At 46.0% G+C, this 15,795-nt stretch overlaps 1 protein-coding gene across 1 annotated transcript; it reads left to right on the forward strand.

Moving 5' to 3' along the window:
* Nucleotides 1–1,206: 1,206 nt before the first annotated feature.
* On the forward strand, nucleotides 1,207–12,153 carry NOL11 (nucleolar protein 11). Its single transcript, XM_066332369.1, has 18 exons — nucleotides 1,207–1,356; nucleotides 2,623–2,736; nucleotides 3,411–3,467; nucleotides 4,022–4,167; nucleotides 4,425–4,482; nucleotides 5,011–5,149; nucleotides 5,557–5,763; nucleotides 6,079–6,155; nucleotides 6,740–6,863; nucleotides 7,533–7,636; nucleotides 7,886–7,963; nucleotides 8,712–8,896; nucleotides 9,140–9,265; nucleotides 9,424–9,648; nucleotides 10,131–10,209; nucleotides 11,058–11,150; nucleotides 11,451–11,558; nucleotides 11,860–12,153. Exons 1-18 carry the CDS (start codon nucleotides 1,219–1,221, stop codon nucleotides 11,971–11,973), a joined length of 2,172 nt encoding a protein of 723 aa, XP_066188466.1. The 5' UTR covers nucleotides 1,207–1,218; the 3' UTR covers nucleotides 11,974–12,153.
* Nucleotides 12,154–15,795: the final 3,642 nt, after the last annotated feature.

Consider the following 15,795-nt stretch of genomic DNA (forward strand, 5'->3'; position numbering starts at 1 on the left):
GGACAGCAATTTCCCCTGCACAAGGATTCTTTGTACGCCTTTACAGAGACCTTCTCCATAGAAACGGAGCTGTCCGTGCTCCGGAGAGCGGCGGCGTTCGTTCGGAGGGGAAAGCTTCAGAGCAGCGTGGGACAGGCTGGGGAACGAAGAGGGGAAATGTTTTAGACTGGAAATGGCACGGGATAAAGGGGACAGAGCCCGGGGACACCCCGGCACCGCTGGGTCACCCACAGGGCCCGGGCCACAGGGACCGCAGCCGCCCGCCCGAAATTCCACAGCGCGGCTCCGAAACCCGCAGCGCCAAGATCCAGCACAGGGAAATATACAGCTCTGAAAACCCAACAGGATCCTCGGGGCCGGGCTGTGCTGCCGAGGGGACAAACCCTGTGCCCCTGCCGAGGGGACAATCAATGCCCCAGTGCCTCTACCGAGGGGACAATGCCTCTGTGCCCCTGCCGAGGTGACACTCCCGGTGCCCCACACACACCCCAAACCCGCCGGGGCTGTGCCCACCCTCAGCCCAGAGCCCGGCCCCGCGCAGTGACCGCCTCATTAACACACACAGGACTTCATTAGCAGAGCCGTGACCCGGCTCATTGGCGTGACGTGACCCCTCATTAGCATAAACCCGAACCCTCATTAGCATAATCCTGACCCCTCATTAGCATAAACCCGAGCCCTCATTAGCACACGGCGGCGGTGCTGTGCGGGCCGCGGGTACCGGGGTGCGGGCGGTGCCCCGCGGGTACCGGGGTGCGGGCGGTGCCCCGCGGGTACCGGGGTGCGGGCGGTGCCCCGCGGGTACCGGGGTGCGGGCGGTGCCCCGCGGGTACCGGGGTGCGGGCGGTGCCCCGCGGGTACCGGGGTGCGGGCGGTGCCCCGCGGGTACCGGGGTGCGGGCGGTGCCCCGCGGGTACCGGGGTGCGGGCGGTCCCCGGGCCCGCGCTGCCGCGCCGTGAGGCGCTGCGCTGAGACACTCGCTCCCCTCAGCTGTTACAGCACTTGAGGAACGAGTCTCTGGCACATTGGGGGGCAGCGCGGCCGCACACCCGCCGCCGCTGCAGAGCGCTCTGGGGAAGGCGAGGCCGGGCGGGGCAGCAGCGCGCGCTCCCTGTCGCGACAGCGCCGCGCCTGTCCCGACCGCGGCCGGCCCCGCCCCCGGGTGACGCGGGGACGCGCGCGCCGCGCCAACGCTCGCGAGAGCCGGGGCTGGCCAAGATGGCGGCGCTGTGCGAGAGCTTCACGCTGCGCGGGCCGGGCCCCGGCGGCGGCGGCCCCGGGCTGTGCCTGGAGCCGGGCCCGGGCCCCGACCTCGTGCTGCTCACCGAGCGCGGCCGCGCCGCCACGCTCTTCAAGGTACCGCCCGCGCGTCCTCGGCGCCGGCAGCGCCGTCTCGGGCGGCCCCGGCCGGGGGGATGTCCCGGGCAGGGCCCCGCCGCGCTGCTTCCCCGTACCCTGTGCCGGTCTGTCCGGGCCGGGCCCCGCTCCCCCGGCAGCGCTCTGCCACCGCCGCTCCCCCTGCTCGGGAACACGGGGCCGCTCCTTCGCGTCTTCCTCCTTTTGCTGATTTCTCTGTCCCTAAACACTTTGCCGAAGGCACGGGTCCGTGCTCCCCGCACCGCCGGGCTCTGGCTGTCAGCTCGGGGTCAGCTGCCCTCCTGCAGCGCCGGACTGTTCTGGTCCCTGGTGTTCGGTGGATCGTAATAGGAAATTTGAAGGCGGATATTTGAGTTTATGTGCTTACTGGCTGTCACATCCGTGCGGTTGGGGATTGTAGTGACAGGAGAAGCAGGAATGGGTTTAAACTGACAGAGAGTAGGTGTAGATTAGATATTGGGCAGGAATTGTTCTCTGTGCGGGAGGCCAGGCCCTGGCACAGGGTGCCCGGAGCTGCTGTGGCTGCCCCTGGATCCCAGAGTGTCCCAGGCCGGGTGCGACACTGGGGCCTGGGGCAGTGCGAGGTGTCCCTGCCCAGGGGTGGCACTTGGTGATCTAAAGTCCCTCCACCCCAGACCTTTCCATGATCTGAGCGGGTTGATGGTGCAGCCTCCTTTGGGTTGTTGTTCCCGCTGCCGAGACCACGTGTGACAGCAGAGCGTGCTGTAAATACACCCGGTGCACTCCGGAGTGAGGGCTGAGTGCCCGCAGAGCTGTCAGGTGTCATCGCACAGAACAGGAGTTCAGGCTGAGAAATCCACTGCTCTTGGTCTCGATAACTCACCTGGAAATAGAGAAAAAGCACAAATCTGTGTGTGATTGTATTAATCAGTAAAAACAAATGACAGTAGTGATAAAGTGAATATCTGCCCTTTGGAAAAGCCATGGCCTGTACCTGTGCTTTATGGCATAAGCCCTTCTGACTCTTACAGGTCAAAGTTATTCTTACATGAAGAGAAAGCTAATTAATGCAGAGCTCTTCCCTGTTATTCTGAAATGGTTGGTGTTAGGGGGGGAAACAAGGATGCTCAAGAGGAATCTCTGAGTGTGGCAGTTTCTGTATTTTAATATTCTCATTCAGGTCGCATGTGGCTGCCTCGCCTTTCCTTTCTGTCACCACAGAAGTCCCCCGAGTGGCCTTTCATCTGATCCATTTTAACTGCAGTGTCTTTGTTCTGAGTGCAGATTTCGGACCAGAAGCCCCTGGGCTGTTGGTCAGTCAAACACGGGCAGATCCTCACCTGTCCTGTGGTGTGCAACTTTGAAACCCACGAGTACATCGCGGTTCATGACGACAGGGTGAGAGCCTTCATCCTTCTTCTGGGGGAAAAAAGGGTTGGGTGGCTCCTCCTGGGGGAGTGTAGGTAGGAAAAAGCAGCGTTGTGACATTCCTGGTGGGAAGTGTGGGCACACTGGTGATGGGAGCAGCTGCTGTGCTGAGCTCCGGGGTCTGGAGTCCCTTTAAACACAGGAGGTTCTCAGTGCACACACTCCCTAAGGATGGGTTCTCTCCCCTGCTGCAGCCTGGGGGACATTTCCAGCTGCCTGATCCTGGTACTGGAGGGGTTACAGTAATTCACATTCCCATCCTTGTTTTTCTGCTCTTGTTTCTCTGTGTCCATGTAGCATTTGCTTAGATCATGCCAAGCCTTGGGCTTTTCGTTGTTGATGAAATATCACTCCTGGCCTTGTATTCCTTGTGAAAATCAGCCTTTTGTGTCTCACCTCTCTCCAGCACTTTGATCTACTTTCATTCAGAGTTCTGATGTGTCTTTTTTGTTTTCTCTTTCTAGTTCAGGATTTCTGAGCTTGGTTTCTGTTCCTGCTGGTTCTGCTCCCTCCTGGGGCAGTTCCCACTCAGGTCACTGTGAACACTCCCTCTGTGTTTTCCTCCTGTTGCACTTGCTGGTATTTTGAGTGCTGAGAAGTCTCTGTGTTACTGGTTTACCTAAAAATGATGCTTTTTTTAAAAGGTTTTAAGAATATGGAAGAATGAGGACATTAACTTGGACAAAGCCTTTAAAGCAACAGTAAGTCTCCTTCATCTGTTCTTTTCTATGATTTTTGGATCCTGGTGGAGGGAAAAAGTGCCCTAATTTTTGTACCATTGGCCATATTATATTTTAGCTTAACTTGTGCTTCATGATGTTGTAGACTATTGCAAGGAATGCACTTGCACTGATTTTATCATCAGATTATTTCTCTTATGGTGATCGTTATGCCAAGGGCAGTATTTCTGAGGACTTTCTAAAGATGATGCATTGTGTTCAGTTACAGATCTTTGTGTTCTGCTGGCTGATGTGTTAAACATCACTTGGTGTGTTGCTGTAGAGCAGTTGTGTGATCTGCTGACCCTGTTGTGTTTTTTTCTGATGTGGTGCTCATCAGGACATTTTCCTGCCTTTTTTTGGGTGGTGATTTGCATTATTTGTGGCTTTTCAGCAAATCAGGAACTACTAGATCTAAAATCTTAAAGGTTCATCATTCTCTGTTGAAAGCTGATTGGAAAGCAGTTAGAGTAGTGACTAGAGCCCTGAGTTTTCAGGGCAGTGGAGCAGAGGAGAGCTGTGTTTTGCTCTTGCAGCTGTCAGCAGATGTGTACAGGATCCATTCCCTGCCCCAGGGGGGGCCCGTGGTGCTGTTCCAGGGGGGAGCAGTCAGGACCCTGGATGTGCTCCTGGAGGCTCCTCAGCAGGACATTGAAAACGTGGTCTCAGGGGAAGCCATCAGGTGAGTGAGGCCCCTCTGGGATGACTTTTGCTCAGAGGAATTGATCATGAAAGTTTTCCCTCTTTTGAGGAGATGGGGGGAGAGTCAAAGACCAAGATCATGGGGTTGGGTGTTTTTCTTCCAACACATTGTTCTTAAAATCTTAGAGTTGTTTATGGAGATTTCCTGAAAATTAGAAAGTGCCTAGGGAATAGTGATATGACTTTTATGTATAACCCTAGAATGTGGAGGATGTTCATATGGCTTTCTGCTTTTAGGTGGAGTGGAGCTTTTATGGAAGGCCAACAACCTGTCTTAATTTTCACTACTGAGAAAGTGAGTTGAATTCTTTTTATTTCTAAAACTCTCATAGCAGGAAACCTGAGTACTTTTATCAAAATCCATCACTGGTTTAATTTGAATTTAAGAGCTCTTAGTGGAATCATTTATCCTGATTTCATCAATACAGCAGTTAAATGGAAGTTGTGTTGCATTCAGGGCTCAGAAGCTGAGTTCTCAGAGCTGCAGAGAACATTTAATAATGAACTAGTAGATATTGTGTGATTCTTCACTGCTCATTGTGAAGATCTGCTGAATAAGATGTATGGTTTTAAAAAAAGGAAATACACATTAATCTGTCTTTATGTAAATGCTTTTTGCTGTAAATCTATTTTTTGCATCAAGTGAGTTTTTTCTTTGCTTGTTAGAGTCTGCAGACTGTTCCAAATTGTTCTATTTTATAGAAAACACAGTTCCCTAATGTTGCACAACATCCAAGGTTAAGCAGTACTGATCCCTGAATTTCTGTTACATCTTCTTTGTGTCAATTAAAGGAAAATTTTATTTTCTTTTTTTTTATTTTAGGATGGAGATTTTTTTGTCTATGTACAGAAACCTAAGCTGAGTAGTCTACACAGATACAAGCTGGAACAACAGGAATCAGCCAAGCCACTGTGTTTCACAGCACATATAACAAACCAAACTGTCACCCTTCTGTGTTTGTGTAAGTTATATTTGTTCATGGGTTGTGATACTGAAGCAAAGAATTGTATGAAAGGGCATAAAATGTTCATATTTATGAATTGCTGTTTAATATTTTTAGTTTTTTTAACTTATTGAAAGAGCTACAAGTAGTAATTAAAGATTCCTGGTACTTTAATTGGTTGCAAAGGGCAACTGTTCCTACCTGTGATCACTTGTACATTGCAGATCTCACTACACCTTTTTTGTTGTACCTTTATTTTGCTGCTTTGGATCATAGAAGTCCTTTAATTATCCCGTGTTAATTCTTCTTTTAGCATTCACTGGATATTGTTCTTTTTGGATGTCCTTTTGCCATATGATATCAAACGGGTTTTTTCCACAAAAAAAAAAATTGTAAAAGAGTGATTATTATTTTTCTTTTGACAGATTCCAATGACTCTGTGTACCAGGTTCTGATACCTCTGCAGCAAGATACTGAAGAAGAAGAGGAAGAAAAAGAAATTTTGTCCAAGTCACTGCTACTAAACCTTTCAGTATCTGGAGGTGTTCTGAAAGGAACATCTTTAGTTGTCCTGGACAAAGACCACGTTGCAGTATTGGGCAGTCTTGCTGCACCTGGGAATAAACCCAGAGGTAACTGGAAAAATCATATTAAGATATTGTAAGGTCTAAAATTTCCATGGGCAAAACAGTAGGTGGGAAAATTGTGCTGTCCCTCTTGTCCCCTCTCCTGAGTTAAAGCTCTTCACTTTTGAAAGTTGGTTGGAAAACCAACTGTTCTTCAAGATGAGCTTTACCCTGAGTGGTGTAATTCCTAATGCTAAATACTGCCTGAGCTGTTTTGAAACAGTAATTTCTGTTTCCTGCAGCATTTGTAACTCAAAGTAGCAAAGGCAAATGTAGCTCTTGTGTTGCTTTTTGGTCTCATCTGTCTCTTCCTTCCCTCAGAGTGCCTGACCATATGGAACACAAAATTTCAGACCTTGCAAACCTCCAAGGAGCTGCCCCTGGGGACCAGTGGCCAGGTAAAGCTCAGCAGCTTCTGTCAGAATATTCACTGGGAGAATGGTGACTTGTAGGAATTTCTGTGATAATTTAGCCCTTTGTCACTTCTTATAGTCGTGGTTATTTGGTGTGAATAAAATCACCCAACAGAAAACCCAGCAGTGTCTGTTCTGCTCAGGCAATTTGCAGTTGAAGGCCTAAATGATTTTATGAACATCTGAACAGCACTTGGAGCTATTCAAGAGTCAAATAGGTGAAATGACACCGAAGGAATAAATGCACTAGTGAACCAGAACAGCTGACTGCTTTTGTCTTAAAATTGCACAGGAGGAAACTTAAAAAGAGAAAAATTCAGTGGACTTAATGCCTTGGAGCAGCCACTGTATTTTAGGACATCCCTGGAAAAATACTCAACACTTTTAATTTCTGTATTTAAAATCAGCAGTTAATGAAGGTTTGCTAAAACACATTAAACCTACTGAAAATAATTTAAAGTAATCTGATCACTGACTTCCAGTTGAAGTTTACAGTAAGGAGATACACATCAGTGCAGGAACTCACTTTTCTGCTCATCTCAGTAATGATACATTTTAATATTTTGCAGTTGTGGTGTTATGAAGAAAAATTTTTCCTAATTCATGGGAAAGTGCTGACTGTAATTTTGTATAAGTGTGAAACATCATCCTTGGCAGCTGCTGTGGGAAAGCTCAAGGACAGTCATACCCCTGGTAAGATTTCTTTTTTTAAATTACAGTGTAAAGATCTTGTAAAAGGAAGGTGTCTGAAATTGTATAAAACTATTTTAACACAGTCCTATAAAATTAATTGAATCTAAAGAGCTTGAAGCAACTTGACACTGTGCTGTGTTCTGGCTGTTGCATTTACTGGTGCTGGGAACACCAAGCACACAAATGTCTGAATTTATTGTAACTTAACTTAACCTGGGTTGTCATTCAGATCCTGGAATTACTGAGAACACAAATTCTGGTGATGAATACTGAGAACCAAGTGAAGTGCTGTTTCCTAAAAAGTATTTTCAAAGAGTTTGTAATTGGATATGGCAATGTCTACCCTTAGTCTGTGAACTTCACTTCAAAATTGTGCTTTCATGGTGGTTCTAATTAAACACTGCATTGGTAAAACACTGCAAGTAATGCTTAGGATAAATTGTGTAATAACTTGCTTCCCTTGCTCCCAGAGGCAAAATGGAAAAACAGTATAAAAAAGGTCATAAAATTACTTGCTGCTGAAATAAAACTGGCAACTTTCTTGGCATAAAATCACTTGCATTATAGCTTAGAAAGTATCTATTAGCATAAGAAGTTGATGCAATATTCATACTTCAATAAATGTGCTCTAAGTGTTATCTTCATGTGGCTTCATTTGTGTGTTCCCAGATATGTCCTTGTTTTTGAACTGGAATACCCTGGAAGATGAGGAGCTGGTGGTTTCCTTTCAGTCCCAGGAGTCTGTAGCTCTGAAAGAAGAGTCCAGAATGAATGTAAGTTAGCAGTAGGGTCGTTAGAGGTGGTTTTTCTCTTGTCTTTGCCCCTTGCTGCTACTTTTAGGTGTTGCAGCAGAAAGAGATTTCACTTTATCTTTACTGATTGTTTTTAACATTATTTCTGGCATTGGAGTTAGTAATCATAGTCTGGACAGCAAGTTGACACATAAAGTGTCTCACTGTCTTGCTTGAAATTCTTAAATATTTTGGAGCTGGATAATAACTCTGTGTTCTTCTTTACCACAGTTGAGATCAAGAAGGAGCAGTGTTGATGGAGAAAAGCCAGTGACCTTACCAGTTGGGCAGCTCTTAATAAATTTCAAAGTGAGTCACTCGGATATCCTCAAGTAGTGTTTAGACACTCTCACAATATTCTAGAGGTCTCTTAAGCTGTTACCTCTTTCCATGTCCTCTTGCACGTTGCAGGTTCACCAAGGTGCCTTGAACAGATGAGGTGAAGAATGTTGTTGTTACCATTATTGTGCAAGAACAGCTTTTGGGCATGATGAAATTAAGTTTTGTCACAGGAGGGTTTTGAGAACTGTACAATACAGGGCTTGTAACAGCTGAGTTCTGGAAACTTGCACAAATGTGTTCATTTTTTAATGAGAATCTCTTACAGTAAACAAGAGAGGATATTTCACCTGAACTTTGCTTGTTTAGGTTCTTATTTATGGCTTTAATTTTGTTGAAGGCATTTTGGCTATAGGAAGTTGGAGGAATTGTCAGGAATTCTGCAATACAGCAATAAGCTCTTTAGTTGCTTTCTAGAACTTGCTGTAAGTGCTGTGATAGGTCATACAGGAAGGGAAACTTATCTACAGTTCACCTGTGGCTGGACACCTTGGTATTGTCCCTGATGGAACAGGTGAAATCCATGAGCAGTTACTGCTCACCTGAATTCAGAGTGAGCAATTTCCTCATTTGGCTCTTTCATGCTTGAGAGAAACTATCCTATCAAAACACTGAGTGCTGAGGATTATTGTAAATGAATCCCAAAATAGGTCTGCTTCTGCAGTTCTCAAACATGTGCCTTGTACTTCTAAAGTTGCACAGTATTTGTCTTTTCCAGAATGCTCCTAGTTATGTGTTGGAAAGCGAATTGAAAAAACTGGTGGGAAGAACACCGAACCCAGACCTGCAGGCCACCATTGGCTGTGTGGTCACTGCCCTCACAGACAGATGTAAAAAAAATCCAAAGTACTACCCTCAAAGTTTCCTGCAGCAGATCATTGAAACCCATGACTTCTCCTACAGGTAGTGATTCTGCATTTTTTTAAATTGTAAGGAGTAGTTTTTTAAATTAAAATAAGTAGAAATAAAGTTCTTTATAAGCTGCTCTTGAATTATCAGAATTTAATACCAAAGGTGCTTATTTTCTGATGAAGTTGATGTTTTACATAAAAATCTATCTGGGGAGGAAAATTGGTGCTATTACCTTAGTCATCAGTGTAGTTCTCAGTGTGGACTGTGCAACCTATTAATTTCATATTCTTATAGTTTGTGTCCAGATTTAATGGCTGTTGCTTTGGAGAAAAAAGATCTGCCTCTCTTACAAATGTGCCTAGAACGGTTTCCAGATATTCCTGAAGAAGTTACTTATACCTGCCTGAAAGCCTTTTTAAGGTAACTTGAAATCAGATTTTCCTTTTATTCTTCACCAAATTTTAGTCTGCTTTTGTTTTCATAATAAGCTTCAAAGAGCTCGTGATGTGTGTCGATGGCATTGCTGATTCTAAAGCGACTGATTAAAAGTGTTAAACGCCTGAAATTTTCTTCCACAGCGTAAGTGAAGCCCATCTCCAAACTTTAGACGTGAACGTGGATTCTGTGATCTGTTACATTGATGTTGAAATGGACGAGGAAGAAGTCAAGACTGAAATTGTAGAAAATGGTTTCGGTGCAGAGATGGACCAGGACACGTGTGACACAAATGAAATCCCAAAGGAAGGCCACTGCAGGGGTGATGGTGGCTCCTGCCCTGTGGGGCTGCAGAAGGCAGCACTGCTGTATCCTCAGCGTGGGGAAGGGAGGGCAGAGCATTCATTGCATCTGCTGTGGGTTTTTATATTTGGGATTGCCAAAAGGCGCGTCCTCTGTCATTGCTGAAAGTTTCTGAGTAAGAGCAGTTCCTACTCAGTGAAAAAACTGTTGAAAATATAAATAGAAGCATTTAGTTTTAGAATGTATCTACAGCAATTTAAACTTAGGTTTATTACACTTCTGCAATTTTTTTTCTCTACTTAAGAGATATCAGTGCTTTGGATATTTGCCTGTTAGAACACATCAGGCAGTTACAGCCTTGTAGTGGACACAAGTTCAAGTTAAATCTATCTTGATGGTTCCATTGCTGTAGATATTTCATGGTAGAAATAGGATTCAAATAGAACTTGTCTCAAAAACGTGGAGAAATATTTTCTTTAGAATTCGCTCTGCTTTGTAGAAACTGGTATTTTCCCTGCCATGTTATTCCCTTAACAGCACTGCACAGAAATGCTGTTCTCCATTCAGCTTACACTGAAACATTTCTTTTGCCTCACCTGAAAAACCTTCCAGCTCAACAAGCTGTTGTAAGTATTTTAATGTTCAAAAGTGTAAAAGCACTTACTATTCTGTGGTGAAGGAAAGGCAAGAGAGTTTTTCTGTTGTGAATGAGAAATTCACCATTTGTTCAGGAGTCTGAATAACAAACTAATGCTCAAAAATGAAATTAGGATGCCTATTAAGATTTAATATTAAGGAATATCACATTTTTCTACATACTTAAGTAATTTTCTTGATATTTGTAGTCCTTGCTTATTATAGAAGATGTAAGTAAGAAACTCTCTTTATGACCCAGCATACCTGGAAAATGTTCTATTCTGTTAGCAAGTAAGAATGCCTTTGCTTGATTTAGATGTTTTTTAAGAAAGGAAAAAGACATGGTAATTTAGTCAGTTCTATCAGAAACAGGAATTTAGAAAATACCAGAAACAGACTCTGTGTAATCCCAAAGGTAATACAAGTCTAGATCCCCTCAGTTTAGGGAAAATCCCCACCAAACTCACCTGTTCCTCAAAATCTGAAATAGACCTTCAGGAATTGTGTGTATGAGCATATGTGTGATTTTCCAGTGATTTCAGAAAAACCCCACTCATCAAAACAAAGCTGATCTTAGCTCTGACACATCTCCTGGAGCAGTGATTACCCCTGAATGTGATTTACACTGAATATTGCTGAGAATATTCAAACCTCCAGCTATGGCTGGTGTAGGAGAACCATACAACTTGTTTTATTGAGTCTATACAGGCATCTGTGTTGCATTCAAAAAGAAAAACAAGTTTATAAAAATCCTTATGACTATTGCCATGTGCAGGACAAAACCCCTTGGTCTGGTAATGTTTATCCTTTACAAATGTTCTGACTTTTCTACTTCCAGCTGTTTCTCAGATATTTATATTACCTGTATGTGAAATGCAGTGAAAAAGTTAACACCACTCTTCCTGGAATACGCTCTCCCACAATAAATCAGGTGAGCAGCTCATTCTAAGACCTCTCTACTTCCTTTCCTTTCTGGGGTGTGTAACTGTGAGTAGTTAGGAATATCCAAAATCAACTGACATCTGCATTCATTTTACAAAGCACTGACAGTCAGTGGAACATCTATGAAGTCAGATGTAACACTTGAACGATCAAAACCCAAATATACTTTAAAATATGAACCAATGCATTTTGCATTAGAAGTTAATATCTCAGAGTTGAGCTTTTAAAGCCAAATGTGTGTTATTTCCAGACTGGAAAGTGTAAATGCACTTTTCTTGTTTGTCTTCAGATCATGGATTGGATGTGCCTGTTGCTTGATGCTCAATTCACTGTCATGGTGATGCTGCCAGAAGCAAAGGAATTGCTTTCAAACCTGCATAAGTTTGTGAGAGCCCAAGTAAGTTGCATCTTCTGGGATAATTATTTGATTTTCAGTTGGATTCAGAATATGGCTGTTGAGAAAGGGAGACAGACAACAAGGAATTATATAGTGAATCTAAAAATGTTTGTCCTCCTCTGTATGTGCCTTCCTGAACATGAATTGCAGTTGCCTCTGTCTCATTTGGATTTCAGAAGCTGCTTCGTTTGGTTTAAATATCTTAAACTGTGCAGAACCACAGATAGTTCCAGAGTATGCTGAAATACAAAAAGAATTTAAATGGATTTTGCTATAAATGTCTCTGTTTTCTTCCTTTCAGGTACGGTTCTACTCCGAACTCAACAAGATTGAGGGAAGTTTGCGGGAATTACAAAGACAGAACCTCCTGAGAGAATCTCAGACCTATTCCATTGAAGTGCTGGAAATCATTTGAATTTGAAATTCATTAACACATTTATTTTGTATTGATTCCTTTTATGACAAGGATGTATTAGCACTCCATATTGGGGCTGTCAAAAGTTGTTTTCTACATAGGAGGAGCCTGGTTACTCTGTAGCTACATGGGAGTTGTAAGTTTGAACCTTGTGTATTAAAATCTCTCTTTTTGACTGGATGAGAAGCTGGATGTTTGCTTATATTTTCATGTAGAATTTTGATCTGTGATCATGAGAACTTCCTAAAATACCACGATTCTTGGCTGAACACGGGATGGTTGTGGCAGAAGTGCTGGGGGCATGGACTTGCTCCTTTGGGCTGTGTAACTTGGAAAGAGCTGCACACACAGTTAAAAGGCTCGAGTCACTTTGGAAGGTGACGTGTTTCAGTTGTATTTATACATTGTCATACCAAATGTATGTAGAAGTCTGAAAAAAACCCAACCCTGCAGTGGCAGCTGAAGATTTATACAGAGCGGGGCTTCTGGGCACTGGCTGCTTTCAGTATTTTGGACAAGAAAACCTATCTTGAATTTAAAATAAGAACATTCTTATGTACATCAGTTTGCTTTCTGTAAGTACTTTTTCAACTACTGAACACCTCAACTTCATTAATGTCACCTGTACTGCTTGAATTCTAGCATTTCAAAGTATGTCTTAGATTGGTTTTGACTCTTTGAAATACAGTGATGAACTCAAGTTTTATGTAAACAACATCTGTAAAGATTTTACAGGTATCTGTTGAATTATTCTTCTGATGAGGCATTCACTTAAAGCTGACTTGTTACAAGATCCTTGTGGGACTGTTCATCTGGAATAGGGAAAAATGGGACAGAAACATACTGCTGGATTTCCTGGAGTGAAGTACAAGACGGATTGTTTGGGTCAAGATAATCAGTACATTTTCAGGACAGCACATACAATGTTATTTTTACTAATGATGTGGTTGACTATTAGTAGAATTCAGCATATCAGTCTATTGCTATACTTTGGTTTTCATCATTAAATAAAATGGCAAGTGGGACTATACTGAATTACCTCAGCAAAAGTCATGTAAGCCCTTCATTCCTACCCCTGACTTCCACTCTGTTGCTGAGCTCTAGTGTAACATCACTCACCAATGCTGTGGTGTCTTAGAAAAGTGTTCATGGAACTGATTTGAGAGCTGAACACCTGAATGCAATTCCTAACACGAGTTATGACATAGTTTGGAGTGAAGGACTGGACAAAAGTATCTCCATCATTTGAGTGAGAGCATATGCTGACTTGTGCTGAATGCCATCCAGCTGCAGGTTAAGTTCCTTTCCTTATCCCTGGGGAAAGGAGCCCACCCAGACAACAGCTTGGAACAACTGGGCTGTTCACCTTCTCCAAAGTGCCTTGGGAGAGGAGGCTTTTTCTCCAGCTGTCCTAAGGATGGAAGCAGGGTAGGGCCTCCACCCAAAAATTCCTCTTCCTCCTGTATTCAATTCACTTAGAGATAGGCTCATTTAACTCTACCAGCAGACTCCAACTAGGAAGTCCAAGTTCCAAATCGGTATGTTGTACTGTGAGTGGAAGGGGCAGGTGTTGGGGTTGATTTCTCTGTACTGAGCTGTGTATTGGAAAGAACCCTGAAGGTACCATACCTCACTGTGCACCCACTTCTCCACCTGGAAAACTATTAAAATTATCAAGTCCTATTCCGTAGGCACTTCCATCACCAACTGATAAGGAATGGGATTAAGGTACTCAGGTTCACAGTTCAAAAGCACGATTGTCAGCACCTTTGAGCTACCACAAATACACAGAAGCTGCTGTATTTCAGAGGTGTTCATGCTCCCACAATGCTGCAGGCTGTGTGATTGGTGCAGCAGGTGCACTAGGCACCTTTGCTTGATTCTCAGTGGAGAGATACTGGCAGAATGCATAGGTGTTTTTCCCATGATACCAGAAGGAGATAATGGAAAACGTGTGTCTGTGTATTCATGTATTTAAAGAGTTACCACAATCCTCTGCAGCCTTCTAAGAGGTAGCAAAAATCAGCCCGACATAAGCAATCTAAAGGTACCTTGGAAAGGTTCAGAATACAAAGAGAGTAGAAAGGGGTCGATGGGGTTGGGCAGTGTTGGCTGCTGCTGTGTGTCATCCTGTGTTTAGGCCGGCTTTGAGCCTGTGCAGCTGCAACACTGAATGTGAAAGAGCTGCAGATAAAAAGCTGGATACAGAGTGCAAATTGGGCTAAGCCCTGCTGCCATTGTTGTGTGCTTGATGCTCTGGCTCGTTTCGGGGTTTAATGAGGTGCTCAGCCTGAGCAACAAGTTAATGAACAAAAGGACTTCAAAAATGACTATAGAAGAATGCGAATTAAATGACACATGGGACATGTCGCTGCCATGTTTGTGGCATGACCAGGGTTGGGGTTTACCTTGCTCGGAAGTATAAGCAAGCGACTGAAAGAAATTAACTTGTAAATAGACTGATTTTCTAATGATAAGACTTCCGGCTTTCTGAAATCCTGAAGCTGTCTCAATCTAACAATGAAAAGGAAGGGTGGTTGTAAGAAATACAAGATGTTTGTATGCCTTGGGCTTTCCTTCAGTTTGTACTGCTTTTGCTTCTGAAACTGACACCCTGAATCCGAGTGGTGGCTTTGGAAACCCAACTGGGCAACTGGTTTTGGTTGATTTTTAGGTCTTTGTGGCCTCTGGCAAACGAGACAACCAGAGGGAATACAAAGCAGACGGAGCCCACCTCTTTCCTAGTGCTCCAGAGACCTGTGGAAACAGAGAATAGAGAAAGTGGATGGACAAAACCGGTGACGGTGGGTCCCCGTGTGATCTCGGCGTTTGCTTTACACGGGCGCTGGCTGTGCAAGGGCGAGCTGTTAACGGGGTTTAACGGGCGAGGGGCCAAAGCGCGGCCGGAGATGAGCGGCAGCGGCCAGGGGAGCTGCCGGCCGGGAGAAGCCCCTCCTGAGGGGACCCCCGGGGCTCTGACCGGGCCGGGGAATGGAGACCCCCGCGGGCAGCCCCTGCCCGCACCTCGCCCACAGCGGCTCCCTCGGGGCCCGGGGGCTCCCTCGGGGCGAGACCCGGCCGTGGGCCCAGCGACCCCGGTGTGGGGAGAGGGTGAGTCCGGGGAGGGCCGGCTGAGGGGCCGTGAGCCGGGCCGGGGCTGGAGCCGGCTGCCGGCGGAGGGGAAGGGACCCTCAGAGCAAAAAGGGCCGAGGAGCGGGGCCAGTGCCTGCGCTCGGCGCCGGGCTCGGACTCGCCTTGGGGGTCGGCGCCGCTGTCGGTAGCGGGGGCCGCTGTCGGTACCGGGGGTCGATGTCGGTACCAGGGGCCGCTGTCGGTACCGGGGGCCGATGTTGGTACCGGGGGCCGATGTCGGTACCGGGGGCCGCTGTCGGTAGCGGGGGCCGATGTCGGTACCGGGGGTCGATGTCGATACCAGGGTTTGATGTCGGTACCAGGGGCCGATGTCGATACCAGGGGCCGATGTCGGTACCGGGGGCCGATGTCGGTACCGGGGTCGGCGGTGAGTGCCGAGTTCGGGCTCGCCCCAGGTTCGGTGTCGGTGCCGGGGTCGGCGGTCGGTACCGGGGGTCGGCGGTGGGTGCCGAGTTCGGGCTCGCCCCGGTTCGGTGTCGGTGCCGAGTTCGGGCTCGCCCCGGTTCGGTGTCGGTGCCGGGCTCGGTGTCGGTGCCGGGCTCGGTGTCGGTGTCGGTGCCGGGTTCGGTGTCGGGTTCGGTGCCGGTGCCGGGTTCGGTGCCGGTGCCGGGCTCGGTGTCGGTACCGGGCTCAGTGTCGGTGCCGGGTTCGGTGTCGGTGCCGGGTTCA

Source organism: Sylvia atricapilla, chromosome 18 (assembly GCF_009819655.1).
Source record: "Sylvia atricapilla isolate bSylAtr1 chromosome 18, bSylAtr1.pri, whole genome shotgun sequence".
Lineage (NCBI taxonomy): Eukaryota > Metazoa > Chordata > Aves > Passeriformes > Sylviidae > Sylvia > Sylvia atricapilla.